Here is a 27,760-nt window from a genome sequence, read left to right on the forward strand (position 1 = left end):
CTGCTCCCTCTATTGCTAAAGCACCACAGTTGAATGAAAATGTACAACTCAGATAACTGAAGTCTCAGGACTTAGAGAGAAAGCCAAACTGTGGATCAAATCTAGGAAAAAACATCAGTGTTTTCTCATTCTCTGTTCCAAGGGAGGAAAAGCCATAAGGTGCTCTAAGCATCAGGACAGTCATGCGCAGGTGGGACCTGCCCTTCTCCCATCTCTGTTCTGCAGGGAGAAACATCACTGCCTCTATTCTGAAACTCTCCTGCCAGCTGCAGAAAAGGAATGGTGTTTTTACCAGATCTGTAATTAATCACAATTGGTGCTTAGATGAGATGGAGAACATTTTCATCTTGGAAAAAATTTCTTGTGCTGCTTTTAAAGAAGGTACAAATCACACAAAGTAAGGATGAATTGACAATCTGATTTTAATTTTGAAACTTTAAAGAAACATTTTAAATGGACAAAATGAAAAGCATGGTTATATTAAGGACAGAACATAGCAGACTCCAGAGAAAGGAGTTGATCTGTGAAGCCTCAGTTACCTGGAATGATCCAGTAGCTGCCTGCACCCTGCTACAGCCATGGAGAGGCTACAATGAGACACCCAATCTGCAGCTGTAAATTGTCTTAATACATCTCTAGGGCAAGGAAAAAGGCTCCTTCATTGTAATTTTGTTAGATCTGAGGAAATCTCTCTGTCAAGACTACATTTTCCAAACATATTGATTTTCACAAAGACAATAGCACACAAAAACAGAGATTCATCTATTATGCAATCAAGAATATAGAAGGAATAAATCAATAAGAGCATTTTAGGCAACTTTTATATTGTTGTACTGCCTTGTAATTATTAATTTTCTTTTTCAGGAGGTTTCCATGATATCAGCTATAAAACCTTTTAGAATTGCTGATGCCAGCTAAATCACTCAGAGAGGGATGCAAACTCCTGCAAAGGTTTCCACAGGAGATTTCTACAATGACTTACTCAGATCAGCTCCTCAACTTGTTCCTGTCAAGCTGCTGTGACCCACTCAGGTCCCTGGCACAGACACTGGGTACGGCTGTGTCCCAACAGTCTGGGAACAAAGGTCCTTGTGGGCACCCAGCACTGGAATTAGAATTTTAAAATACTCACTCAGATGCAGAGACAGGAAAGCTGTTCCAGAGAAAAGTACAAAAAATACCAACACAACAGTGAAAAGAAATGGAAGAGGGATTTTGTGCATTAAAAGAGCAGACCATAAGGTGGGGAAGCCCACGTGCAAGGCACAGAATGCTGAGCAACTGTTTTCAAGAGAAACATCAACACTGGGCTCAGGTGAGCCCACAGGGCACAGTGGCATTGCAGTGCCCAACCTGCACTGGGCACCATCGACCCCTTCAGCTTTTATCTTCTCACTTAAACCCACACAGCTCTCTGCAGATCTGGACTACAAACATGTGGCACAGGAAGAGCTCTGGGACAAGTGAAAATATCCCAAAGATGTGGCAGAAAGCAGACTCCACAAAATGGAGGTTTAAATGGGTGGATTTAGAAAAGTGGAAAGGGGGAATGACAATACCTGAGGTGAAAGAAAAGAGAGCCTGAATAAAACTTTAGCTTGTAAAATGTATCATTAGTAAATGATAGTCAGTGTGTGTATGACAACTTAATGTGCTTCTGTCTTGGTTTGGAAAGACAGGTGTCTGCTAAGGAAGGCAGGAGCCTGCCCTGAAATGGAAAAATGTAAACCCCTTCCCTCCAAATTGTTATAAATTTGAAACTAAGGGGGGCTCTCAGGTAAAAATATGGGAGCAGGAATAACAGTTCTTTATTAAGGAAGAAAATAAAAAGATAAAATAAACAATGCAGTGAACCAAAACAACACTGACAGTCAGAATACAACCTGACACCCTGTTGGTCAGGGAATTGGTAACAGTCCAATTGGAATTGTGACTGCAGTCCTCCTGGAGTGGCAGGTGTGGTTCTATTGGAGTAGTGATCTTGTAGAAAAAGGGTGTCGTCTTCCTCTGAAGAGGCAGTGGAAAAGGCAGCTGGGTGGGCCAGAATCTCAAGACTATATGCAGGTAGGGATGCTTGCTCCTCCCTCTGGGTGGAGCATCTCACAATGGGATGTTCTTGTTCTTCTCAGTCATGCAGTGACACTCAATGGCCCATTATCAGCAGATGTCTCCCCTGAGAGAGGATTGATTGTGGAAGAGACAAGGAACAACTGCCCACTTAACACAAGACAACTGCCATACAGATGGCAAATAGAATACATTTTTTAATGTATTTCCATTTGGGAAGCTTCCCAGTTTTCAATCCAGGACAGCTTCCAACCCAGCCAACCTTCTTTCTTTATTGTTATAAATGAAAATTTGTCCAGCCAAATCATTATGAAAAATAAAATATTTATTTTGCAATCAAATTCTATCAAGCCAGCCACAAGGAAAGAACAGAGCCGAGCCCGGGGTCGGCCCTGGGTGTGCAACAAGGAGTCAGCCTCAGCAGAGGTTTTCCTCCGTGCCCACACACCTCCATCCTGGCACAAGCGGTTTTTATAGGGAAAATTCCTCCTGAGGCCAAGATTTCAGCAATCAGTCTTTTCTTCTATTCAGAGTCTATATGTTAATAAGATTTTCCTTTTTGGTGATGAGGGAGAACAAATCACTGTCTGGAGTTTGTTGAATCCTTTGATGAAATTTGCGGGAACGCTGTATTCACATGTATCTGCCTCAGGATTTCCATGAGATCCATCTCGGGTCATTCACTCGAACGATCAGCACCTGGGGTTTCTGTATCTCCCCAGCCATGGCCCATCTCCTGGCGAGCTGTACCTTCTTACTTGTAAATCAGTTTCCAATCCACACCCGGTCTCACCTGCGCCTGTGAGGGGGGGGAATCTTAATACAAACATGTATACTCTAACAAATATTCAATATCACATATATCATATTAGAAATGGCACGAATTATATCTACTACACATAACATTTATGAGGAAAATATTAAATTTTCCTTTAATATAAGGTAACTGTGCTGCTTATACAAATATCACATTATCCTGTAACCCTAATACCTCTGGATATTTATGGATATTCTCAGTTCAGTCAAAGAGAAAAAGAGAAAGATTTCTGCCAGGCTAAGCCTGGGAAAAAGTCCGGGAGAATGTAAACAATCTGTTATCTTGCTTTCTGTTCATATTGTTTATAGATACGTTCCACCACCGTGTGCTATTCACAGTGCGCCAATGGTGTGAAATGTTTTCACTTTCAGACCAATCATATTTCACCTTAGGGATCCTGGTTATAAAAGAGGAACACTACTTGTTAATAAAGTTCATTCTTTGCCTTCTGACAATGGAGTCTCATCATTCCTGTCCCTGCCTCAACAGTGACAGATATTGGCTGACTCTAGGAATGTGTTTTACTGATTCTATCCTCAAATTATCATTTGTCACTTCAAAAGCTGCAGTCATCATGCAATTCTGTTCTGTTTTACTAGTTTGAATCCAGGACAATTACATCACACTCATGAACTTACGGAGAGTGGTAGGTACTTAAGGTGTGGATTTCTCCAATGCTGAGCTAAAAGTGACATGATTTCCACAAATTTCTCCTGGGCCCTTGATGCCATATCAGAAGTGTCTGCTTTGCAGTGAGTGACAGGAAGATGTAATTCACATCACTATAGTGAGATGCTTCAAGTTGCCTTAAAACAGAAATCTGTCTTCCCCAGCCTTCTCACTTAGGGTTTTGTTCCCCTTTGCCAGCAGTGATGAGAGAACAGAGCAGCAGCCCAAATACAGGGGTTCTTCTGAACCTGCCACCAGGTTGTGATACAGAACAAACAACGAATGCTTCAGGTTCCCCGCCTTTATGTATAGAAATAATTCTCTTTATTATTTAATTGGACCTCTCTTTATCAAAATTGCTATATAAGGCTAATAATTATGGTTAGAAAATTCCAAGATTGGAATGCTGAATTGAAGTTGGACATATTTAAGCTTTGCAATTTTGAGGAAATGGGGGATTTTAATCTCTAATGTAAAATGTCTCTATTATACTATAGGTCTGAAGTTGTTGGGAGGCTGTTGCACATGGAGATGTCACTCGATGATAATGCTTCTGATAAATATTACTGCATCACTGTGGAGGGGCAAAGCTGCATTTTAAGGTATTTAAGATGAAGGAAGAGTTATTTGGTTCCAAGGTGAATGGCTCAATGGCATCCTAAGTGTATTAAGTAACTTGGCAATTACATCTGCTGACATCATTAATAATGGTGACACATTTGAACAAAGTGTCATGTGCCTTCCTTGATGCACCCCAGAGCATCTGGTGTGTCACTGCGTGCCAACAAAACCAGGTTAGAAATCCCACCAGTTTGGGTGCAGGCTGCACACTCTGAGCCATTCACGTACCATGGGTAGGAGTAGATGTAATGTTAAATAAAACATTCATCACTCCAGAGCCTATCTGTGCCTCGGGTTCTTGACAGAGTATCTGTTTATCCAGGCAGCTCCTCTCTCCTCTTATATTGCCGCCACAGACGCTGGCAGCTCCCACAGGAGTTACTGTGAGCTGACATCTGAAATGAGCAGGGTCTATGCCTTTATTAATGTTCAGCTCTTTATTAAAAAGTCAGCTCGGCAGGGGGCTCAACACAGAGCTCGCCCCCGCTGTTGTAGCTTTTTCCTGGTAGCTGAAGGGTGAGCAGGCGTGCAGAGTCTGTCCCTGGAGTCTCCAGGCACACTGGTAGCTGGAGGTGTGCAGTCCGTATCTGAAGTCCCAGCAGACCGTCCTCTCTCCTTTCCTCCTGGCACACTGGTGGCCGCAGGGTGAGGGGATGTGCAGAGCCTGCCACCAAAGTCCAGCAGCAGCTATCCCTCTCCTTCCCTCCTCGTAACACCAGGAAGAGTTTTTCCTTAGCTCTTGCTTCCCACAGCCCAGTCCAGTCTGGTACTCTGCAGGTTATGGTGACAGGTCAAACACAGCCTAGGGATGGGGTTCCCTTTTCCCCAACGAGCACACCCATCCAGCCCCCTCCACTGTGCCCAGCCTTCCATTTTAGGGGTGTTTTTTATCCCCAAAACCCCCTCCCATGATTCCACTGGATCATTTTGCATCCCGGTCCTAGAATGGTAGTGAGGGTGGGGGGAGATAGGTGATTCCCAGGAGCAATTAGCTAATTAACATTTCAGTGTCAGTACTTAGCCCAAGCCAAGTGTCCCAGCCAGGCTGTTTTGTTCATAACAGCATCTGTTCTTTACATGTGTGTTAAAGGCATTTCCAATGTACCCAGGAGCTGCACAAAAATACTCCACACAGTAAACATAAGCAGAACAGTGTACATACTGCCAGCACTGAACACTAAAAAGCACAATCATTCCAGGTACTTTTTTGTATTTTTTAGTATTTTATTTTAAAATAGACTGCCTACACTTCTTGGTTGACCACAGAAATTTCAACTTTTAAATTCTCAAGTTCTGTCTTGCAAACACAAAAATGTGATGGCTTTTGTATACATATTGACATATTGAGATAACATATATATGTATATTGATACATTGAGATTCTCATGCAGCCAGTGGAACTTCAGGAGCTGAAAGTGGTCATCCTTCTCCCACAGCTACAGAGATTTCTGAGAGTCATGAGATTTCTAAGGGAAAAACACAACTGGGAATCTCCTCCTGGCATCAAGTGGAAAACAAAAAAATGGTGCCAGAGTGAAGAAGGGATTAAGAGGAAAAGGACAGAAAGGACATGCATATGGTGAACAGGCAACTATGCAAGAGAAAAGCTTGAATCAAACACAGGCCAAGATGGCCAAGGGGATAGAAGGAATTTAGTAGGAATACTTGGTAAAGTGGAGCAGAAAAAGGGGAATGAGGCACCTGGTTCTCTAGGCTTCATACACCATTTTTTTATTACTTATTTTTGATTTTTAAAGCTATACACACTTGACTGCCTTATACTAGGTATGGGAACTACATTCTGGAACTAAGCCTGAAATATTACTTTGTCACCATTAGGTCGGAAGTGTCATACACACACGCACACATACACATACACGTGCACACCTGATCAGGATCCAAGAAGAAAATGTTTTTATTCTGCATGTTCTCCAGCTTAGATACTCTTAACAAAGTGTGATCTTAAGTCATTAACTACATCACAATAACTTATTATATTCATTGGTGCAAAGCAATTAACATCAATATAATAGGCAAAAGTTTTACAGAAATTTAATAAAGCATGTATACACATTTACTTAAGCACGTAGTCTAATTTACAAAAATTTTCATGTATCTTTTCTAATCTATTCCCATGCTGACGGCCTTGTCTTCTTCCTTGCTATGGATACACTCGAAAAGCATCAGTTGTTATTTCTTCTACTGAAATAACAATTCTAATTCAGCTTTGCTTGCAGGCCAGGTGTCAAGCCCCTCCACATTAATTCTTGCAATTTATGGTTTGTCCAGATTAAGCAGTGTAGCAGAGACCAAGAACAGGAGACTGCTTTTGATTTTGGGAAAAACAATGTTCCTGAAATCCAGCAATGGTTGCTGAAATGACAACAAAAGGAAATATTTACTGTGGCACAGCAACCACAAAGCCTAAAAAATGAACTTTGCTGGAGATGCTGTGTATGGGAAACAAAAGAGGAAGCACTTGCAAGATGTAAACCACTCCATGTAATAATGCACTGCTGTGTACATCATTCCAGCAGATATACAGAAAACTAAAGTTACTGAAGAGAGGCAAATTAAAAGGATAATGGACTCTATGTGGATTAACAAATCTGTGTGAACTATGCAGGTATTTCAGGACCTCTCTTTTGTTGTTGAAACTTAGTGCCAGAAATGTCAGTTGAAACTTTTTAAGGTGTGGAGGTTTTCTCCTTTTTTGTACACTGTCAAAGTCCAACCAGTGCTGATCCTATATGGAAAGATCTTCATAGCAGAAGCACATAGGCACAATAGATTTCACATGTTCTTGTCTCCATACTAAGCAGGAATAACTGCAATAATATATTTTGCAACATCTCTGCAGAACATATTCTACTGGATTTTGCTGACTGAAGGTACCTTCAGGGCTTCTGCCTCAGTCTGCCTGAAAATGCCTCAAAAGTCCATACAGAAAGTGTGTCGAGAGGTGCAGAGAAATGCACATTTTGATCATGAATTCTGGCAATGGCACTGTTGACCAGACAAATTGAATCCATTACTATGCAACAGCCAGTAAATACACACTTGAGAGAGACACTGATCGTTTACGTCAGAGTTGCCAAGCCTCGTGCTTGTTGGTGTTCCACAAATTAAGCAGCCCAACTATCCATACTTTTCCCTATTTATATTTTAGCAAAGGCATTGAAAGTTCATTGGCTACAGGTTACATAGTTCCCTTATTAATTAGTATTCTCTCTTCTGCTGGTTAATGAGTCTCACGCTTCTGCTAACTGCTGCCACGCTCTCTCCTCCTTTGGCTCGGCGCTTTCCTGGGTGCTGCTCCAGGAGTTGGTGCTCCTGACCTGCCCCTGAATTTCCCTTTACCCACTCAGAGCTGATTCCACAGAGTTGCTGAGTTCCCTTGATTTGTTTTGTCCTTATCTGGGGGTTCTGCCAAATGTCCTCGTGGCCCCCGAATTCTGCATTCCTCGAGTATCGGTGGAAATCCTTCTCCCTGAGCTTTGTGAGCCTCCCCAGGGGCTGAGGTCATTGCAACACGTCCAGCCCCAAACCTTAACAGGGCAGTTCTGCGGCCAGGAGTTTGGGTTTCTACAGCTGGACATCACTTAGAGCTTGTTGGCCGTTCACAGATTAAATCTCCCTCCTTGCTGATCAGGTGTGCAAGTTACAAAGATCAAACAGCAAAGAACATCTTAACAAAATTTTATATGCTCAACATTTTATGAGGAGGAGTGCTGAGGCATAGGTAGGATGTTATAAAACCCTCCATGAGCTCTTTTGAGTGGACTCCTGTTAGCAATGGGGTTCCCATGAGGGCTGAATTCTGATGGTTAGGCATGGAGTGGTTCTTGGAAGTATTTTTTGTAGGCCTCCTATTTTTCTTGTTCTCTGTTCAGGCTGTGGATTACGGACTCTGAGCAGAGGAGTAACACTGCTTTAAAGAATGGCTGGGTTGAGATGCGGAGGAAAGCTGCTGGGGGCGGGTTTAGTCCTGTTGCGACTGTTACCAGGGCTCAATGATTTGATGTGAAGAAGGGCGGGTTTAGTGCCGCTCTCTGTGGCGGCACACGGTGCGGGCGGGGTTCGGGGTCCCGGGCGTGGCACAGGGAAGGGCGGGGGCGGCCTTGGTGCACACGGCGTGGGTGCGAGACAGGGACAAAGTTCCAGGTGCTACCGAGCCGGCTTCGAGCCTTCAACAGCGCAGCTGCTGCTGCCAGCCAGGGCTGAGAGAGGCAGAACCGCGGCCGATCCTGGCCACGCCGCCGCAGCCGGGGCCGCTCCTCAGGGCAGGGCAGGGCCGGGCCGGAGCCGCCCCGCGCCTGCGCGGCGGGAGCGGCGGCCATGGCGCGGCCCGGCCCCAAGGAGCAGCGCTACGATCGCCAGCTCAGGTACCGCGGGCGGGCACGGACCGGCACGGACCGGCACGGACCGGCACCGCCCGGCACCGCCCGGCACCGCCCGACCGAGCGCAGAGCGGCCCGCGGCGGACACGGGCCCGCTCGGCGTCGCTCCGGGGAAGGCCCCGGGCCGCGCTGGGCCCGGCGGAGCCGCGGAGAGCAGGAGCTGTTTCTGACCGGCGGGACCGGCGCACGGACAGTAGATATGCAATAAATTAGCAGTATATATTGAGGGGCCTATATATATATATTCATACATAATCTTAAGTATATACACAAGGGGGATAGAGATACATAGATATATGTATCTCCATAGGTACTTATGTATGTTTTTATATAAGATATATACGTTATTTGTACAATGTTTGTTGTATAAGTATAGAATGTATAAATATATATATATATATATGAATATGTAAAGGGGGGGTGTGCTGAAAAGATGGAGCCAGGCTCTGTTTCGCAGCTCAGAGCCCCGGGCAGGCTGAGCCCAGGAGCTGCCCCTGCCCAGGAGGCAGAACTCCTGCCCTGGGCAGTGCCAGCCCTGAGCAGATGGAGCAGAGAGGCTGTGGAGTCTCCTCCTGGGGACATTGCAGAGCCACACGGACACTGCTGGGCCCTGTGCTCTGGGATGGCCCTGCTGGAGCAGGGAGGTGGCACCAGAGCAGCCCCTGTGGGCCTCTCCAGGCTGATCCATTCTTGGGTTCTGTGAAAGGGCAGAAAAGATCCGAGTTACCAGGGAAGGGTAACGGCACCGGAGTCAGGCGTGTCTGTCCGCAGTGTGGCTCTTACGGTTCCACAAGGAGCCACTGGAGAGGATCCTGTGGAGGGCACAAAGAGGATTTGGGGTCTGGAGCATCTCTGGTGAGGAGAGACTGGGAGGGGATCTCATCAATGCATAGAAGTATCTCAAAAGTGGGTGTAAGAGGGTGGGGCAAGACTCTTTTGGGTGATGCCCAGCAGCAGGATAAGGAGCAGTTTTCCTAAACCAAAACACAAAAGATTTCATCCCAACATGAGGAAGAACTCGTTTGCCTGGAGGGGGCAGAGCCCTGGAGCAGTTGCCCAGGGAGCTGTGGAGTCTCCCTCTCTGGGGCATTCCAAACCTACCTGGACACACTCCTGTGTCACCTGCTCCAGGTGACCCTGCCTGGGCAGTGCTTGGACTGGGTGACCTCCACAGGCCCCTTCCAACCCTAAAAATTCTGTGAGTTACCACCCCAGTGAAATCCGCAGGACATGTGACCCAGGACTATCCCAGCCTGATCCCAGCCTCAGTGCTGTTCCTGGGGGTCTGAAGTACCAGCCTCAACAAGACTGATTTCTGTCTCCTGTGTGTTTCAGTGTCTTGTATGAGGAATTTTTAAAAATACATATAAAATTATATTATTTATTTTAAAAGTTAGGAAAAACACAGTGTTTGGCATTTGAGCAAGGACTGCTTTAACCTATTCTGGTTTTTAAAAAGTTAAAGTATGTTCTAAGAAAAAGAGGTGTGTGCATGTATATGGTGTAAAGTTGGAAAAAATTAAATGTCAGGGAAACGGCTCTTTGGAAAGTCTCTGAGTTTTCATGGTTAAGTTTCCTTAAGGATGTTTATTTTGGTTAGTGCTGTTTAGGTCCTCAGCAGTGGCACATAGCAGGCCAGCCCTCCATTTGTCTTTTTTTGTTGTTGTTATTTGTTTATATTGGCTGTGCAATCTGAAGTTCAATAACTTGATTGCCTTTCGGTCTCCGTCCCAATACAGACTGTGGGGTGACCATGGCCAAGAAGCATTGGAATCTGTCCATGTTTGTGTGATAAATGCAACAGCAACAGGAACTGAAATACTCAAAAACTTGGTCCTGCCAGGTCAGTAGATATTTCTTCTGTCTCTTTTTTGTGATGTATCTGATAGCTTGATGATGCCAAGTTATTCATAGGAGGTTTTTTTCCCCCCAAAGGTATTGGTTCGTTTACAATTGTCGATGGGAATCAAGTCTCTGGAGAAGATGTTGGAAATAAGTAGGTTTTTTACTGATTTCAGTTACGAATTGACAAATGACAGTGTTTAATAGGTAGTTCCATCTCTATATTTGCTAAGAAGCCCTGTAAGGTTCTTTTAAAAGCCACTTTGTGTTCCTCTAGGTCTTCTGTGGGTTTGGAGGTTGGTGACAGACAGTGTGCATAGTCATTTTGATATTAGCTGCTAAATTATTTTACTTGCTGGGTTTGGACTTTACAGGTCTATTTGCTTCACACATCAAGTTTATAAGGACAATGCTCTACTCCATATAAAAATATTGAAAATTAACTTGTTTGATGTAGTCTTGAGCTATGACAGTGCTTGTATTTCAGTGTAGTTCAGTATATTTTCCCTAATTCTGGTGATGCAGATGACTTAATTTTCATTAGTCATTGCGCAACTGTGACTGCTAGACATTATTAGCTTTCATAGCTTTGAAAGGCGTGGTGCAGCAGGGGAAAAGGTAAGAAGATGTTTGCAAATCCTGTAAAATGATTTGAATACTAATTCTTGATCAAGTTCTGTTATGGTACATGTAGATACCTATAGGGGTTATGTGAGGGGGAAGGATACTCCATTACATCAGGAAATCAGTGCTAGTGAGTCTTTGATTAGCCTGATGAGAAAGAACCTGCAGCATGATCCTGTCTTCTAGACAAGTTTGTCATGTTCTATATTTCACATTTATGGCTTGGGAATTGAAAAGCTTTCTTACGAAACTGTTTCTGAAAAGAATACAACAGTGGTGAGAAAAAGCAGATTTAAGGGGGAAAGTGGTTTGTTGTGTATGAGATTTAACAACATAGTCTGCAGAACAAACTGCAACTTCAGTGCTGTTTTTTCTTCAGAATAAAAGTTCTCATGTAATTCTCTCTTGTCTCCTTTTCAGTTTCTTTCTACAAAAAAGCCATATTGGTCAGGTAAGGAGGTAATTAATGTCAGTTTACATGTGTTGAAAGCACGGAAGTGTTGAGTATTTAAGTGTGGTATTATGAATAATGCTAAAAGCATATGTGTATAGGTTAAATTCTGTTTATTCTTTAACAAAATTCTCCATGTTTACTTTTTAGTTGCTCATAAGTGAGAAGATAAACTCAGTTGTGGTGAGATTGAATAAAAAATTTAAGAATTTAGGGTTAAAATCTATGTAAGGATAAGGTATAAGACCATTGTGGTTGAAGGAGTAAAGCTAAGAGTAGAGAGGTGAATGGGGAAAAAATATCACAAAAACAGAGAGTACGAGAGGCATAGATAACTCTTGGCAATTCTGTAATGAAACTGGAAATTAGGAAATAGTTGTCTCACAATTTGTCTTTTTAAAACGGTATTACAGAAAATGCTCTCAAACAAAGTGCCTGCTATTATGGGATGCATTTTTACTTCAGATGAGCAGGGCTTGGAGTAAAGAGCCTTAGCTTATAGTGAGCTTTGTTGTGGGGTGTCTTCTGGGGTTGTTTTGTTGGTGTTGCTTGGTTTGGCACTGTTACACGTGGCATTATGTAGTACTCCTACACTGTGTAAACTACATTTCATTTTGATTGCTCCAAAACAGAATCGTGCCCAGAGTGCCACGGAGCTCTTGCAGGAGTTGAATGGTGATGTTTCTGGAAACTTTGTTGAAGAGGTTTGTGTTCCTAAATTAGTACTATGTTTGTGTTACACAGTGTGACAAAAATGTGAAATAACAACTCTGTGTTGCTTTGTGATGTTGCAGCTTAAATAGATTCAGGATACAAAAACATTTGAGAAAGATGATCTTAAGTTAAATCATTTGTATGTATTTCAAACAAAAGTCACTTCGTGTATTTCAAACACTATTTTGTAACTTCACCTTAATTTTATAACTTACACTTAATGCTTCATATTGAGCAGTCTTGCTCTGTACATAGAAATTTTCAGTGTTCCTTGACATATGTTTTTCCCCCTATTTAGAGTCCAGAAAAGCTTTTAGACAATGATCCTTCCTTTTTTAATCGGTTTAACTTAGTGGTTGCAACACAACTACCAGAAAGGTAAGAATTACCTAAGATTGAATTACCTGTTTTCATTCAGTTGTGAAAGCAGGTTTATAAATACATATATATATTTGTAGATTTGTATATATATGTATGTGTATGCGTGTGTGGGCATTTATGCACAGGCACTTCCTGGCAGAAAAACTTAAGCAGAACAGAACTCTGTCATTGTGAAGGAAAATTACAGCCAGTGATGGCATTTTCTAGAGACCTTTTTGCACCTCTGTTGGAAACTGCCTCTGCTCGAAGTTAGGACTCTGCAGTACATGGATTTAATGCTTTATTTCTGTCTCATGACACATAAAAGCTTTTTATTTGATACTTGGAGCATTTGGAAGGGTGGAATGAGATATAAGTAAGATAATGGATGAATATTTTTCCAACTCACTGTAAATTCCTGTACGAAATTAATCACCTTATGTGCTTAGGATCATGATGATACTAGTAAAGTTTTCTGAGAGGACTCTTCCACAGAGTAACTGGTGCAGGAGTTAACTTTATAGTTAATTGTTGTCTTCTGTAGATCTGAAAACAGCATGTTTATCTTTACAGTACATTGCTGCGCCTGGCTGAAGTTCTCTGGAATTCCAACATTCCTCTGCTGGTCTGCAGGACCTATGGGCTGGTTGGTTACATGAGAGTCGTGATTAAAGAACATACAGGTTAGAGGGTTTGCTGAGGTAAAGACTTCTCTGGAAGGTTTAAAGCTTCAATAACTTACATCACTTTGGGGTTTTTAGTTTGTCTTTTTTCATCTTGTGACATATTTAGTATTTGTTAAGTCTTACGTAGTTGGCATTCTTTTAGGAATGCGTGGGGATTATGGACTGCAACAAATAGTAAAATTGGGGATTAACCTGACATTATGGGTGACTTACACAGAGCACTTACTTTGAGAATCAAGCACTGAAAGTAGCAGGTGATCCTGTATTTGTGTAGCTCTGTTTTGAAGGCCAGACATAAAGCTGAGAAATGAGTTGTGTCATTTTTTCACAGTTGTCGAATCTCACCCTGACAATATGTTAGAAGATCTGAGACTGGACAAACCATTTCCAGAGCTGATAGAACACGTTCAGGATTATGACTTGGAGCGTATGGACAAAAAGGTTGGTGTGTGGTTTGCACTGTGTTCCCCAGGACTGATGCAGATATACAGTGCATGGATCCTGTGAAAATGGCTCTTGGCAGATTACTCTGGTGCCAAGTCTCATCTGAACAGAACCAACTCTAGAATCAGTCACGAGGAACTATTTTTGCCTCTGCCCCAAATATTCCAGTCTATTTAAATTTTAAGGTGGGGGTTTTAGGAAGCCAACTTGATCTTTTGTTAGATTGAATACTCCCTCACACCCTCTTTTGGAATTTGTTTTTTAATTTTTATAGTTAACCTACTATTGTAGAGCTTTGCACCATGGGTGTTTATGCATAGCATAAATTCCACTCCAGAAAAATGTTGGAGACTTGGCTCACCCTTATTTAAGTAAAGTAATAATAATTATTTGATAATTTCTTTTATAGTAGTTAAAGAACATTTTGGCTGAACCAAAATCTGGAACATGTCCCATGTCTTTAGAGTAGTGGATAGGATATTTGGAGTTTACGTTAAAAATAGGTTTTTAATTTTTTTCCCATGTTTTATCTTTTCTCAACCTGACAAAGATTTCTCCACTGTTCAATTACAGGACCACAGCCATACCCCATGGATTGTGATTGTAGCCAAGTATCTCACAAAATGGTTCAGTGAGGTATGTTGTAAAACTGTATTATTACTATTATTGGTTTGTCTTTTCTGAAGCAGTTAGTTATTTTGGCAGTGTGTAACATAAAAAAACCAAGGTGGAATCATAAAAAAAAAGATTACTAATTGAAATACAAGTGAATGTGTGAGCAATGACAGACTCCTGGAGTTCAGCAGACTAAACACAGTGAGCTTACTAGTAGGCATTTTAAAGACAAAGATCTCTTTGTGTTTTTTTGAATTTAGAAAAGTGAACAGTTGCCTAAGAATTACAAAGAAAAAGAAGCCTTCAAGGAACTGATTCGGCAAGGTAATCCATGTCCCAGGGGTCCCTTATTCCTGCTGGCAGAAATGGTTACAAGGTGGTACCTGAAAAGTAATCCTTAGTTCTCTCAAGCTTAATTTATGAAATATATGCTGGTATATACTGTATGATTCTTCTGCTAAATGATTTTTTTGTACAGGTGGATCTTAAGATGCTAGACTTGCTTATAAATATTTGTTGTCAATGTTTTATCCTGCCTAAGATCCAGAGTGTTGGAGCTAAGTTTTGATTTGGGTGGAAGAAAGGTCTTAAGAGAAAAATCTGTTAAAAATGTGATAAAGAGGAATGCAAATGCCTTTTTTTTTTTTTTTTAATTGTTATTCTGCAAGTATGTGGTGTGTCCACTGACCCATCAGACACTTGGCAATCATTCACCTCTGCATGGCCAGGTTCTGTAGCACTGCCTGCACTGTAACCAGTGTGTGAATTACTTCATTTTGCAGGGGTTTCAGTCTAATACTTTTTTACGGTGCTAAAATTTATGTGGCATTTTTAAGACCTATATGCATTGTCTTAAATGATTGTATAAAAACAGCATTGACTGAATTTTTCGTATTTCCTCACTTGAAGATGGCCTGTGTGCAAATTTGAAGAGGTCCTTATCCCCAAGCTGTGATAAAGAGCAGATCTGATCCGTAGTCATTGGCTTTGGTTATGTCAGGTTTTTAATGGAGGCCCTTTCCTGGGCTGGCTTGATCTGTGGATGCATAAGTGTTTGCCAAATTTGATCCAGAAACCCCCAGCAAAACATGACTGGCATGGAGAGACTGGAAGGAGAGTTGAATTGTTAATTTAGTGCTTATGAAATTTCATTATATCCTTCTTACACAAATAAACCAGTGCTTTTGTGCTAAGTAATTTCTACTTAAAATCACATATGATTCATATGTAGAATTTAGATGAATTAGCTTTATAATTACATCTGATTTTTTTTTCCTTATGATTTATTTTTAATTTTTTTTTGGTGGTAGCTGTTATGCCACAAATACGTCCAAAGCCAGTCTTCTCTCTTGGTAAGACATAAATTATGAGATGTAATTCAAACAGCTGTGCATTTTAATTTTTTTCTTTTTCAATAAGGTATCTTAAAGAATGACAATGGCACCCCAGAAGATGAGGAAAACTTTGAGGAAGCTATAAAAAATGTGAATACAGCATTAAATCGTACAGAGGTAAAATAAACATTTCTGTGATAAAATTGAAGCAATTTCAACCGCCTCATTTTTTCAGAATATATTATTCAGTTTTAGGACAGAAATTCCATTTGTAACATTTATATTTATCTAAAACAGGATTAGTACAATGTTAGAACTGAAATTGCATAGTTAAGTAGACCTAGACTATCTGGAGATGCAGCTTATGGAAATTCTCTTACTCCCTTGCTCATGCAAGAAATCTGCATTTCCCTTCTGCAGACTTAAATTCAAGTCTAGAATGAGTCAGCAACCAGAGTGCATCAGTGAGTTCCTGTCTGACTTCTACAGTTCAGTCTGTAAAAACTCTGGGAAATGCTGGGTACGAGAGGTGCGACTGATGCTGATTTAAATACATTGGTGTTAGAGAGACTGAGAGCAGTTACTGAGATTGTGCTGTACAGAAGCCAGGGGCTGTAGAACTGAAGGGCTGCATGGGACTCTTGATAAGTGAAGAAACTTACTACAAAATTCCCTTCATAAACTGGTCAAGCTTAAGAGCATTAGGAGTGATTTTTCATTGTTTCTTAAATAATCCTGATCTCATAACTCATGGTGTAAAATTGAACTCTGATTTCTATAGTTTCTCATCTGGGTTAAACTGCAAAGGCTATATAGGGCAAAAGCACATTCTGTGATTCTTCCTAGATTATGTTTTTTTGTTTTGAACTGTGCTGATCCTTGCTGGGATGGTCATGTTAAGTCTCCCAAGAAAACAGCAGGTAAAACTTAGTGCTTCATCCAAACCACCACAAGATATAGCGCAGGATAATAATATTTATTTGAGTTTATGTAAGAGACTGGCCTGCAGCAGTTAAGGATTCTGACTAAAACACTTGACCTTTGTAGCCCCCTTCTCTGGCTTTTCGGCTGCTCTGCCCCAGCAGGCAGGGTGGGCACTGCTGCAGTTCTTTAAATCTTCTCCATCAAAGATGGAAGTCGGGTGAGATTTTGTTTGTCACATTGGTCTTGCTCAGAAGCATTGCTTTGCTCTTGGGCAGGGCTGCCATTTGAAATGTATCTGAGCAGCACTGACTGTATAGGGTTCAGGGAGATTTGCTGTGAAACTCTGAGGTTGCTTGGAGTTAGCTCACCTATGTAGTGAGTGATAATTCAAGAAATCAAAAGGAATTACAAACCAAATTTATTTATTTTCATAGATTCCAAGAGGCATTGAAGAGCTTTTTAATGATGATTGCTGCCTAAAACTCACGGAGCAGGTATGAATAGTTAAGGTTAAGACTTAACTGTAGAAAAAACATTGTAAATAACATCTGTGTACATGACTGTCTCTTGTGCACTTGTAGTCATCTTCCTTCTGGATTTTGGTTCGAGCTTTAAAAGAATTTGTGGCAAATGAAGGGCAAGGAAGCTTGCCTGTCCGAGGCACCATTCCTGATATGATGGCAGACTCCAATAAATTCATCAAATTGCAAAATGTGTAAGTAGACAACTCCTTGAGGGAGCTCGCTACCATTCATGTGGCTTGTATTTTGTCTTTATAATGTGAAACAAAAAAAAAGATTGCCCTCAATGTGGAGTGGATGGCTTTCTGCTGTAATTTGCTTCTTCATTATTACCAGATACCGTGAGAAAGCAAAGAAGGATACTGCTGCTGTGGGGAGCCATGCTGCTAAATTGTTACAGTCCCTGGGCAAGGTGAGTGCAAACCTATGGCCATTCTTTTAATGGAATTAAGTATCTGTGAGATATCTGCTTTATTTATGAATTTGGTGTGATCATATAAAAGTAAAATATATATAGGGATATACTCTTTACAATTTTAAGACAGGTTTGTTGTTTTTTTTTTTTAGTACATTAGTAACTAGTTATTTCACAAGAAATATATTACTGTATATGTGAAAGCAGGAATTCTCTGGCCATTGTGTGTACTGGAATGAGTATATTCTCTTTTAGGCACCTGAGTCTGTTTCAGAGAGAGAATTGAAATTGTTCTGTGAGTATGCTTGGATTCTCTTCTGCGTTTATGCAAATGATCATATAATCAAAAACTTTGGAATTATCATGTAGTTATTAAGCAGTAAGTCAGCATTTGAATTTTTTAAAGTACTAAGTGGTTTGCATGCCTCATTTTCAGGAGAAGTAGCAGATTTTCAGCATCTCTCGGGAGTCAGTCTGTAAAGGTTGGCTTTAAAATTATGTATCTTTTCACTCCAAACAATGGGGAGCAGCTGTCTCTGCTTTCTGTGACGAGTACCTGAGCACTCTTGCCCATGCTGGGGTACTGGTTTCAGAGTGTGAAGTCTACAGACTTGAAGTAGTCTGAAAAGCTGTAACCCAGTTGATGGCACTTCAGGTTGTGTCTGTCCTGGATGTGTACATGCCTCCAGCAGCAGCCTGGCTGAGGCTCCTCCAGAGCTGGAAAGCTCCCCTGTAAGCACAGGGCCAAGAGTGTGCTGCCCTGCATTGGTAAAGCATTTGGGAACCTCCCAGTTGCTCCTTTTTCAGTGCTAGGTTGTAATTGCACCCTGGGTTGGTTCATAGCAATGGTACTGGAAATGGACCTTTTCCAGCTCATGGCTCTGCTGGCAAAATATTAATTAAGAACATGTGAGGCAGTGTTAGATGTAGGGAAGATGGAAAGAACCATGTTGATTTGCAGCCTGGAAGAGGGAAACCTGGTGACTGTGACCGGTGAATTGCTGTGGTGTAGCTGTTACATTAACTTGGCAGATAGATGGAGATTCCACAGGAGCATGAAGTATTTCCCTAAAACTCTCCTGACCATAGACCTAAAGGTGGTTACACAGGTCTTTATTACTGCAAGCTGAGAAGAAACAGAGAAGTGTTCAATGAAATGCTGTTAAGTTGTAGCTTTCCCGTGTCACGGGCAGTGAGACAGAGCTGTAGTGAGGTGGCACTGATGGGGCAATCTCTCCTTGTCCCCCTGCCCAGGCAGCAACGCCGCCTTCCTGCACGTGGTGCGCTGCCGCTCGCTGGCTGAGGAGCACAGCCCCAACTCCTGCAGCAGGGATGCAATCAGTAAGTACTGCTGCTTGCCACAAACTTCACTGCATTTCCAACTTGGAATGGTTTGGTGAGGAAAAGGAAATGTAAGCTGCATGTTCTGTTGCATTATGCAGTTTTATTATTTGGAATATCACAAAGTCTTTGGTGAATTAAATTAAATTCCTAGTGTAAGGAATATGTCAAGTGTGAAGATTGAGGTCTAAAATGTTGAATTCCATTTCATTTTGAAATTTCAAAACTGACCTTACAGATTGATGCACGTTTCAGCTTTTGTTTTCTTGTGGATTTTATATTTAGTACTCTATAAATAAAACACTGGTTTTTTTCAAACTTCTCTTTTCTGTAGCTCAGTTATTTCTGACAGAGCTGAAAAGGTGCTTTAACCTGACCAAATTAAAATAATTATCTGGACCCCTTTCAGCCTATCTCTTTAGGATGTGAACTAACAAACTAGTTACTTAATATTGCTTTAGCTTTTTATTTTGCCCTGTTTTGTTGGGGTTTTTTTTTGAGCTGGATATAAGTTGCAGTTAGTATTACAAACACTACTGTACTGTGGCATGAGGGATTTAAGACCTGTTTTATAATTACAGATAATACTTACAGCATGTGTTTCAAATCCTAAAATTATAACTAATTTAAATTAAAGCAGTTGCCAGAATTGAAATGTGAGTTTCCTCACTGAATAGTTTATATTAAATACATGAAATATGGTTTTGTCATAAACTTTGGAGGCAAAATTGTGTATCTGACAGCTGTTTGATTAAGATTCTGTCACAGGTTGTATTCATTAAGGTTTCTTTCTACACCAGATTTTACCATTTGTTTTCAGGGAATTCAAAACCTTGCTTTTTCCATCCCATCTGCACCAGCTAACCAGTTCTCTTGCTGTTTTCAGTTTCCCATATGGATAACCCAGACAGTGAAATAGTGCTGTACTTGATGCTGAGGGCTGTCAATAGGTTTTACAAGCAGCATGGCAGATACCCAGGTATGTTAATACCAGTTAATTCACATCATCAAAAGAAATATAAAGGTCCAATAGTTACCATAGCTCAAGTTATAAACTGCAAAAACATTAGTTCTGGTTTTATTTCCATAGTAATACCGCTTTAGGAATGTGAAAATTGGAGTTTTTTTCTCTTCGGGAACTTAAGGAATTTATCTGAATTGGTATCATTAATAGGTTGTATGTACTATGAATCAGTTCAGCTATGCAGTAATTTGTCTATCATGAGAAGTATCAACAGAATATTCAATTATTATTAGCCTAGTACTAATAACACAGTAATTGGCTTAGAAACTTTAGAAAAACAAAATATTTAGGCTGCCATTTAAACCCATTAGTTTTGACTGTGATGTTACAGTTGTGTGATGAAACACTTGATTTATTTTTCAGGTGTCTACAACTACCAGGTGGAAGATGATATTGGAAAGCTAAAATCATGCCTTACTGGTTTCCTTCAAGAACACGGGTTGTCTGTAGTGGTGAAAGATGACTATGTGCACGAGTTGTAAGTGTTGTTGTCGAGGTGTGGCTTTTTGGTAAAACTGCCAGGCACTTTGTGACTGTTCCTCTCCTGTGCAGTTGTCGCTACGGAGCTGCGGAACCTCACGCTGTTGCTGCCTTCATGGGAGGTAAGAGTGACACTCCCAGGGCCACACAAACAGCAGCCTGCTGAGCCACAGCTCTGCTGCCTTAATTACTCTGGACTCTCAGAGCAAAGGCTGCAACCACAGCCTGCAGTCACAGCCTGTGGGCTGTAGGGCAGTAGGGCACAATCCTCTTCTTAAGGTACATATAGAGTGAGTGCAGCAAGGGTTATAGTCAGTAAATAAATAAACTTCAAAAACAATTGCAATACATCAACTCTTCAAGCTTAAAAGTGTGTTAAATGAAATGGTGGAAAGAGGCTTATTTTTTTTTAAAGGAAAGTGATAATTATAGTAATTTAAAAATTAGTGCAGTATATATCTTCTTTTAACATAGTACACTTATATTAAAGATCTATGAAATATAAGTAGACTTGGATTCTACCTTCATTCAACCTGCTAGTATATTTTAATGGATGACCAAAATTGATATATCAATTCACTTACATTTTTTATTTGGCTGCATGCAGTGCTGAAGATAATTATGTATTATATATTCTGCATATTTAAGAATTTTTTTCTGATAAAGCAAAATTTGATATACATAAAGTTAGTTTCTGAAGAAGTTACAAAATGTTTCTTGCTACAGGAAAACTCTGAAGGATCACACTGAAGTGACCCATCCTTCAGTTTATTTTGCAGTTAAGTTTTACTTTTTTTTTTTTTAATTCAGCGTCTCAGATGAGAGAGGTCGCAACTTGCATGGGTCTGTGTGCTCGCCCATTTTTACTCTCTGTGTCTGTACATGGAGAGAAAGTGTATGCAAAACTAACTTTTGAAGTAGCAGCTTCTTGATCTTCTTTTATAGTGGGAAGTACTGAAGGGCATTTTTGCCTCCTACGAGATTTATCAGGCACTTCTGAAATAATTCCAATCTAGGGACTTCTAGATAAGTAGCATATTTTACTGTTGTTTAAATATGACCTGCTAACCTGCTAACTGCCGTCTGTTTTTTCTTCTCTTTTGCAGGAGCTGCTGCACAGGAAGTTATCAAAGTCATTACAGGGCAGTTTGTAATTTTTAATAACACCTTTATTTACAGTGGAATGTCACAGACTTCAGCAACTTTCCAGCTGTAGGATAAGCTCTTGAATTCGATGCCTCCAGGTGCTGCTGCTGCTAAATTTACAGTTTTTACAGTATTTACAGTTCTGTAAATACTTTGGTGTTCTGCCACTGACTGGACTGTTCTGTTCTGTATTACTTGCCAATTAAAGTTCCTTTATTTATAATTATCTTCTTTTAGTCATTGTTGTTTCCTGAGGACAAATAAAATCATACTATATCATGACAATTTTTTAAAATCTAGAATTTTTGGCTCACGTCTGAAAGAAAAAGGCAGTAGCTGTTTTTGGCAGGCTAAGTTGCATTTACAAATTGGATCACCTTTTTGGCAGTAGAACTGCATTTTTTCTTATAAAAGCTGCTCATCAGCTTGAGTGAGGAGAAGACGCAAAGGATGAGAGAGGCTGGTGGAGCTCTGATGGTCTGAGGATCCAATGGTGCAAAGAGCTGGAAGGTGAAATACCTTTCAATGAGTTCAGGGTCATTAGGGAAAGGGAGTGTGTGCCTGAAAGCTCAGTTCTGTCAGCCATATTCACCTAGTAAAAGGTTTTTTTCCTGCACCTGTGTGTGTGGCCAATGCCAAGGGATGGCAGCTCTTTCTGTTGTGGGGGCATTGCAGCCTCCAACTGCAGAGTATGCAAATTGAGCTGCATTGAAATGTGTTTTCCAGATTTGGGGCTGATCCTGGTTAACATCTTTATTGATGATCTGGGGGTGGGGATTGAGAGCACCCTCAGTAAATCTGCAGATGCCCAGTTGGGTGGGAGTGTGGATCTGCTGCAGGACACGAAGGCTCTGCAGTGAGACTTGGACAGACTCAATCAATGGGCCAAGGACAAGGGTGTGAGGTTCCACAAGGCCAAGTGGCACATCCTGCAGGTCACCAGCCACCTCAGTGTGAGCCAAAGCGTGCCCAAGGGGGCAAGAGGCCAATGGCACCCGGCCTGTACCAGCAGCAGGGTGGGCAGCAGGACCAGGGCAGTGCCTGCCCCTCTGCGCTGGGCACTGCTGAGGCCACACCTCGAGTGCTGTGCCCAGCTCTGGGCCCTGGGGAAAAAGGACATTGAGGGGCTGAGCGTGTCCAGAGAAGGGCAGCAGGGCTCACAAAGGGTCTAGAAAACATGTCCCATGAGGAGTAGCTGAGGGAGCTGGTTTGTTCAGTCTGGAGAAGAGCGAGGGACCTCACCGCTCCCTCCCACTCCCTGACAGGAGCGTGCAGTGAGGTGAGGCCACTCTCTTCTGCTGGGCCTGCAGTGAGAACCAGAGGAAGTGGCCTCACATTGAGAGGAAATTCAGGTTTGATTTTAGAAAAACAATTTTTCACTGTTCAGGCATTCAGGCCTGGGAATAGGATGCCCAGGGAAGTGGTGGAGTTGCCATCCCTGGAGGTGTTAAACAGACCTCTGGGTCTGACACCGGGAAATGGTTTTGGGTTTGCAGTGGCAGTGCTGGGCTGACGTTGAACTGGATGATCTTAAAGATTTCTTTCACCCCTGACGGTTCTGCAATTCCAAGCGCTTCCCGCCTGGCTGAGGGAATGCTCAGAGCTGTCCCAGTCCGAGGCTGCCGCGCCCGGAGGCGCTCGGGCGGCGCTGCGGCTGCGGCGTCTCCTGAGGGGCCGGGCCGGGGGCTGCCCTCAGATCCGCGGGATCCCACCCCTCAGCCCGGCGGGGCCTCCGCTGTGCTTCAGCCTGGAGATCCCGTTCCTCAATCCGGTGATCCCTCCCTTCAGCCCGGTGGGGCCTTCGTTGTCCCTCAGCCCGGCCATCCCATCCCTCAGCCCAGATCCCATCCCTCAGCCCAGATCCCATCCCTCAGCCCGCAGATCCCACTCTCAGCCCGGCCATCCCATCCCTCAGCCCGCAGATCCCACCCGTCAGCCCGGCTATCTCACCCCTTAGCCCGGCCATCTCGTCCCTCAGCCCGCAGATCCCACCCCTCAGCCCGCAGATCCCATCCCTCAGCCCGCAGATCCCACCCCTCAGCCCGCAGGTCCCATCACTCAGCCCGGCTATCTCATCCCTCAGCCCGGCCATCCCATCCCTCAGCCCGCAGATCCCATCCCTCAGCCCGCAGATCCCACCCCTCAGCCCGCAGATCCCATCCCTCAGCCCGCAGATCCCATCACTCAGCCCGGCCATCCCATCCCTCAGCCCGCAGATCCCATCCCTCAGCCCGCAGATCCCATCCCTCAGCCCGCAGATCCCACCCCTCAGCCCGCAGATCCCATCCCTCAGCCCGGCCATCCCACCCCTCAGCCCGGCCATCCCACCCCTCAGCCCGCAGATCCCATCCCTCAGCCCGGCTATCTCATCCCTCAGCCCGCAGATCCCACCCCTCAGCCCGGCCATCCCACCCCTCAGCCCGCAGGTCCCATCCCTCAGCCCGCAGATCATCCCATCCCTCAGCCCGCAGATCCCACCCCTCAGCCCGCAGATCCCACCCCTCAGCCCGCAGATCCCACCCCTCAGCCCGGCCATCCCACCCCTCAGCCCGCAGGTCCCATCCCTCAGCCCGCAGATCCCACCCCTCAGCCCGCAGATCCCACCCCTCAGCCCGCAGATCCCATCCCTCAGCCCGCAGATCCCATCCCTCAGCCCGCAGGTCCCACCCCTCAGCCGGGCAGCGCTCGGCACTGAGCGCCCGCCTCGCCTTGGGGTGTGCCCGGAGCCGCCCTCGCCGCCGGATCGCAGGTACCTGAGCTGTGCCCCATTTCCCGCCTCGGGACTCCCCAGCCCTCCCACAGAAGAATGCAGCTGCTGTTTCATCTTTAGACTGTTGCCTCCCCCCCCCACACCCCCCTTTTTATTTTAAATCTTTTATATGTTCTTTCCCTTTTATATTTGGGCTGATCTGGAGTGGTTGCTAAGACTTCAGAGTGGAGCTCTGATAATGAGCTGTAAATCACACACGGCTCATCTGAGGGAGGAGGGTGCGAGGGAGATGAAATAGGCCAGGACACTCCCAAGTCCTGTTGCACAGCGCAGCGTCCTCACGGCCTCAGCTGCTGCTGTGGGGTTTGGTTTCCACAGGACGCCAACAACCCGCACTTCTCCCCTCTGGGATTTGGTCCCTGGGTTTCCAAGGATAAGTCCCACCGAGGCTGGCTGGTCTACTGACCGTGCCAGCCATGTGCTCTAGGGCTGCTGAGCACACAGACTGACAGATCTGCACTTCTCCAGGAGTGGTTTCTGAGGTTTGAAGCGATGTTACTGGGTTGTTTTCCATAACTGATGGAGAATTACATGCAACATTCGTGCGATGTTTGTTGAAGCAAATTTATTTTCCTGTCTTTCCACCTTGCCCTGTGATGCAGCAACAGAGGGTGAGCTATTTGCATCTAATTAATGTAGGCTGGCTTATAAATACTATTTTGTGTACCTTTGTAGGTTGCAAAAGCAAAAAAGATCCAGGTGAGGCCAGGATGTGTCCTTGTATACATACAGTTTTAAACCCTTTGTGCTTCCTAAATAGTATAATTGTATAAACATGTATTAAATTAAACTCTTCTGAAATGCAATTAGCTCCCGAGTGAACTCATTTTTACAGCCTTCCTTTTGTTCGGGTGGTTTTCGTTTTTTCTTAGGCTGGTGGAGTGGTGGCAGTAGGACAAAAAGAGGTGAGGAAGGCTCACAAGCTTTTCCTTGTTGTGGCAGGGTTGGATTTGCAGGAAAATGAAATGCATGTCTGTTCTCACTTCTGAAAGGCTGCAGGGAGATGAACTCTCTCAATTCTATGGGGGCGATCAGTAACTGAAGAGAAAGCAGGGCTGGCTGTCTTCTTTAAGATGACAATGATTCTGCTTTGAGCCTTTGCTCCACTTTGAGAAGGAAAACGAATCCATTATTAAGCTGGATTCCGTACTGATTTAAAGTTTCTACCTGAACTAAGTAATTTTTTTAGGGTTTTTTCCATTTAGCACTTCTGCATTCTGAAAGAGAATGCCAAAGAAAAATACAGGATGTGATAATGTCCATCTTCTGGAGCACTAATCCCTGGGTGCTGATTAGGTGATAAACCATTACACCAGGAAATTGCTTCTGCTCCCTGTGTGTCCCTAAGAAGAAGGAGAAGCTGTATGTTACTCCCAGGACCTGCAGCTGGCTGGTTGCCACTGGTGCTATGCGCTGAACACGAACTGCTGAGACCTTGGGTTTTCCCGTGGAGAAGGAGCAGCTGAGGGCGAGGGTCTGGCCGGTCACGTTCCGGGCCCCGGAGCGGATTCCTCCCGCTTCCGCCCAGGGACGAGGGGGCACCGAGGCCGGAGCGAGCGGGGACCGAGGCCTGCCCGGCGCCCCCGGCCCGGCCCGGCCCCACCGGCGGTTCCGCGGTTGCCGGGCAACGCGAGCGGGCCCGCGGCGTCTGTGAGGCGCTGCGGCCTCAGTGCCCGCGGAGCGCGTTCCTGGGCTGGCTGTGCGCAGCCTGGGCTCCTGTAGGCGGCTACGCTCGGCGATTCGCCCAGTTCATTGTCCTGAACTCGCAGACCGCTGGTGTCTGCGAGGGTGTCCTGAATTTCGTTTGACGGTAAAGATTGACTAAAGTTGTACTTTTGGTTTTGACACATCTGTGCTCTGAAGGAGAAATTCCAGAGGGAAATACAGGGTGTGATAATACCAGTCTTCTGGTGCAGCAGTCCAGTGGCATGCATGTACAGCTGAGTGGATGAATATGGTCCACCGATTGCGCTTTTTTTTTTTTTTCAAAATTTGCTTTTGAAGAAAGGCAAAATTTCCTAAATATACTAGTCTATACATTTTTTTTCCTATAGCGATTACTTAAACTGCTTAAAGTTGAATGAGTTCTATTCAAGTTTCAGTAGGTTGTTATGATCTGCTTATTAAAATTATTAGGGAGATGCCCCTGAATTAAGGTGCAAACGAGACCATATGCCAAATTCAATAGTCCGGATTTTATGTAACAGTAAATGTGAGGAAGGGAGAGAGAATTGGAGAAGGGCGTTGGAGAGGGGGAGAGAAAGAGAGTGACAGATTAAGTAGAAGGTGTCTCCATTGCATGCATCCCTCTGGAAAACAATGAAATCCTCTTCTGGTCTTCTCTGTGGTGAGGTCTCGCAAAACATAAGACTCCAGTGGATTAATGCAGATTTGGGCAAGGTGGGACTGCCCAGGTACCTCCCTGGGTCGGGCAAGTTGAACTCTGTCTCTTGCTACTTTTCAATAATATCAAATCCTGAGCACCAGTGTATCCTTTGGGTCTGCCATGAATTGGGTTGCGGATTTTCAGCTCTGTTGTGTTACGTGGCCATGCAGTCATCTGGTGCAAGGCCTCAGGGACGGGTCTGGGGGCACTTTGGAGGTCTTTGATGGGTTATGACACCCCCTGAGCTGCCCCTCGTGGGAATGTGCCCTGGATGTGGCCTTCTGGGGCTGGGGGGTTTTAGAGCTGAGCCAGTTTGTGTGAGGGAGGATGGGTGTCCACTGCCTCTTACCAGAGGTTGCACCACACACCCTAAATTTCCTCCTTCCCCTCTGTGGATGGGAGGTTTGTGTGCAAACCTGACCTCAGCAGATGAGTCTGTGGCTATGACTCCTCCAAACTGAAGGCAGACAGCTGATTTTCAGGACAGCTGCTGGGTTTGGCTTTATTGTGGATACATCTTTCTCCCTTAGCCTTGTTTACTTTTCCCAGACCTGAGATAACAGGACAATAGTATCACCTTTATCTTGTCTCAAGTTCCCTTAGGTGGCTTAACTCACAGTCCCGAGTTCCAGTCAGGAGGCATTTTCAGGGAGGGGTGGGCTTCAGTGGTTGCAGCTTCTTTATACAGTTTTGTCACAATCGGCAAAAAGTCTGTTATAGCAATATTTAAGCCATTAGCCATAACATTCCAATCTCTCACAAGTCCTATGAGGAGCAGCTGAGAGAGTAGGGCTTGTTTAGCCTAAAAAAGAGGAGGTCCACTCGAGCTATTTTTAAGTGATATTTAAGCTACAGGTTTTTCTGTTCTAACTATTATTAATATTCAGCTTTTTAGCTCCAGGTTTCAGTATGAGCCATCTTTGATTTGCACAACATAGCCATGTAGTTCAAATAAAGTCCAGCTAGAGGCCTAACAATACTAGCTACTTGTGCCAAACAAGCTCTCAGCTACTTTCAAATCATATAAAATTTTTAGCACCAGTATATCCCTTGAATCTGCCATGAGTTGGGTCTGGATTTTCAGAGTTCCCTTGTTGCTCCTTTTGTTG

General features: G+C 43.6%; 1 protein-coding gene across 2 annotated transcripts; it reads left to right on the forward strand.

Moving 5' to 3' along the window:
- Window positions 1-8,379: 8,379 nt before the first annotated feature.
- On the forward strand, window positions 8,380-21,718 carry NAE1 (NEDD8 activating enzyme E1 subunit 1). 2 transcript variants are annotated; one of them, XM_041718565.2, is made up of 21 exons: window positions 8,380-8,559; window positions 10,314-10,417; window positions 10,510-10,570; window positions 11,461-11,491; window positions 12,124-12,195; window positions 12,504-12,583; window positions 13,139-13,248; window positions 13,583-13,692; window positions 14,269-14,331; window positions 14,571-14,634; window positions 15,730-15,821; window positions 17,003-17,062; window positions 17,150-17,283; window positions 17,426-17,501; window positions 17,760-17,799; window positions 18,759-18,845; window positions 19,732-19,824; window positions 20,233-20,347; window positions 20,422-20,471; window positions 21,076-21,127; window positions 21,456-21,718. In XM_041718565.2, exons 1-20 carry the CDS (start codon window positions 8,513-8,515, stop codon window positions 21,084-21,086), a joined length of 1,500 nt encoding a protein of 499 aa, XP_041574499.2. In that variant the 5' UTR covers window positions 8,380-8,512; the 3' UTR covers window positions 21,087-21,127; window positions 21,456-21,718. The 2 variants fall into 2 exon arrangements, with proteins under 2 accessions (XP_041574499.2, XP_030138096.2); XM_030282236.4 differs by lacking the exon at window positions 21,076-21,127 and having other exon boundaries at window positions 8,381-8,559.
- Window positions 21,719-27,760: the final 6,042 nt, after the last annotated feature.

The sequence above is a fragment of the Taeniopygia guttata genome, chromosome 11 (assembly GCF_048771995.1).
Source record: "Taeniopygia guttata chromosome 11, bTaeGut7.mat, whole genome shotgun sequence".
NCBI lineage: Eukaryota > Metazoa > Chordata > Aves > Passeriformes > Estrildidae > Taeniopygia > Taeniopygia guttata.

Coding starts and splice junctions, on each gene's coding strand:
- NAE1 (XM_030282236.4), top strand. CDS start 8,513: ATGGCGCGGCCCGGCCCCAAGGAGCAGCGCTACGATCGCCAGCTCAG. Junction 14,635..15,729: donor CAAGGAACTGATTCGGCAAG/GTAATCCATGTC, acceptor TTTTTCAATAAG/GTATCTTAAAGAATGACAAT. Junction 17,063..17,149: donor GCCTAAAACTCACGGAGCAG/GTATGAATAGTT, acceptor GTGCACTTGTAG/TCATCTTCCTTCTGGATTTT.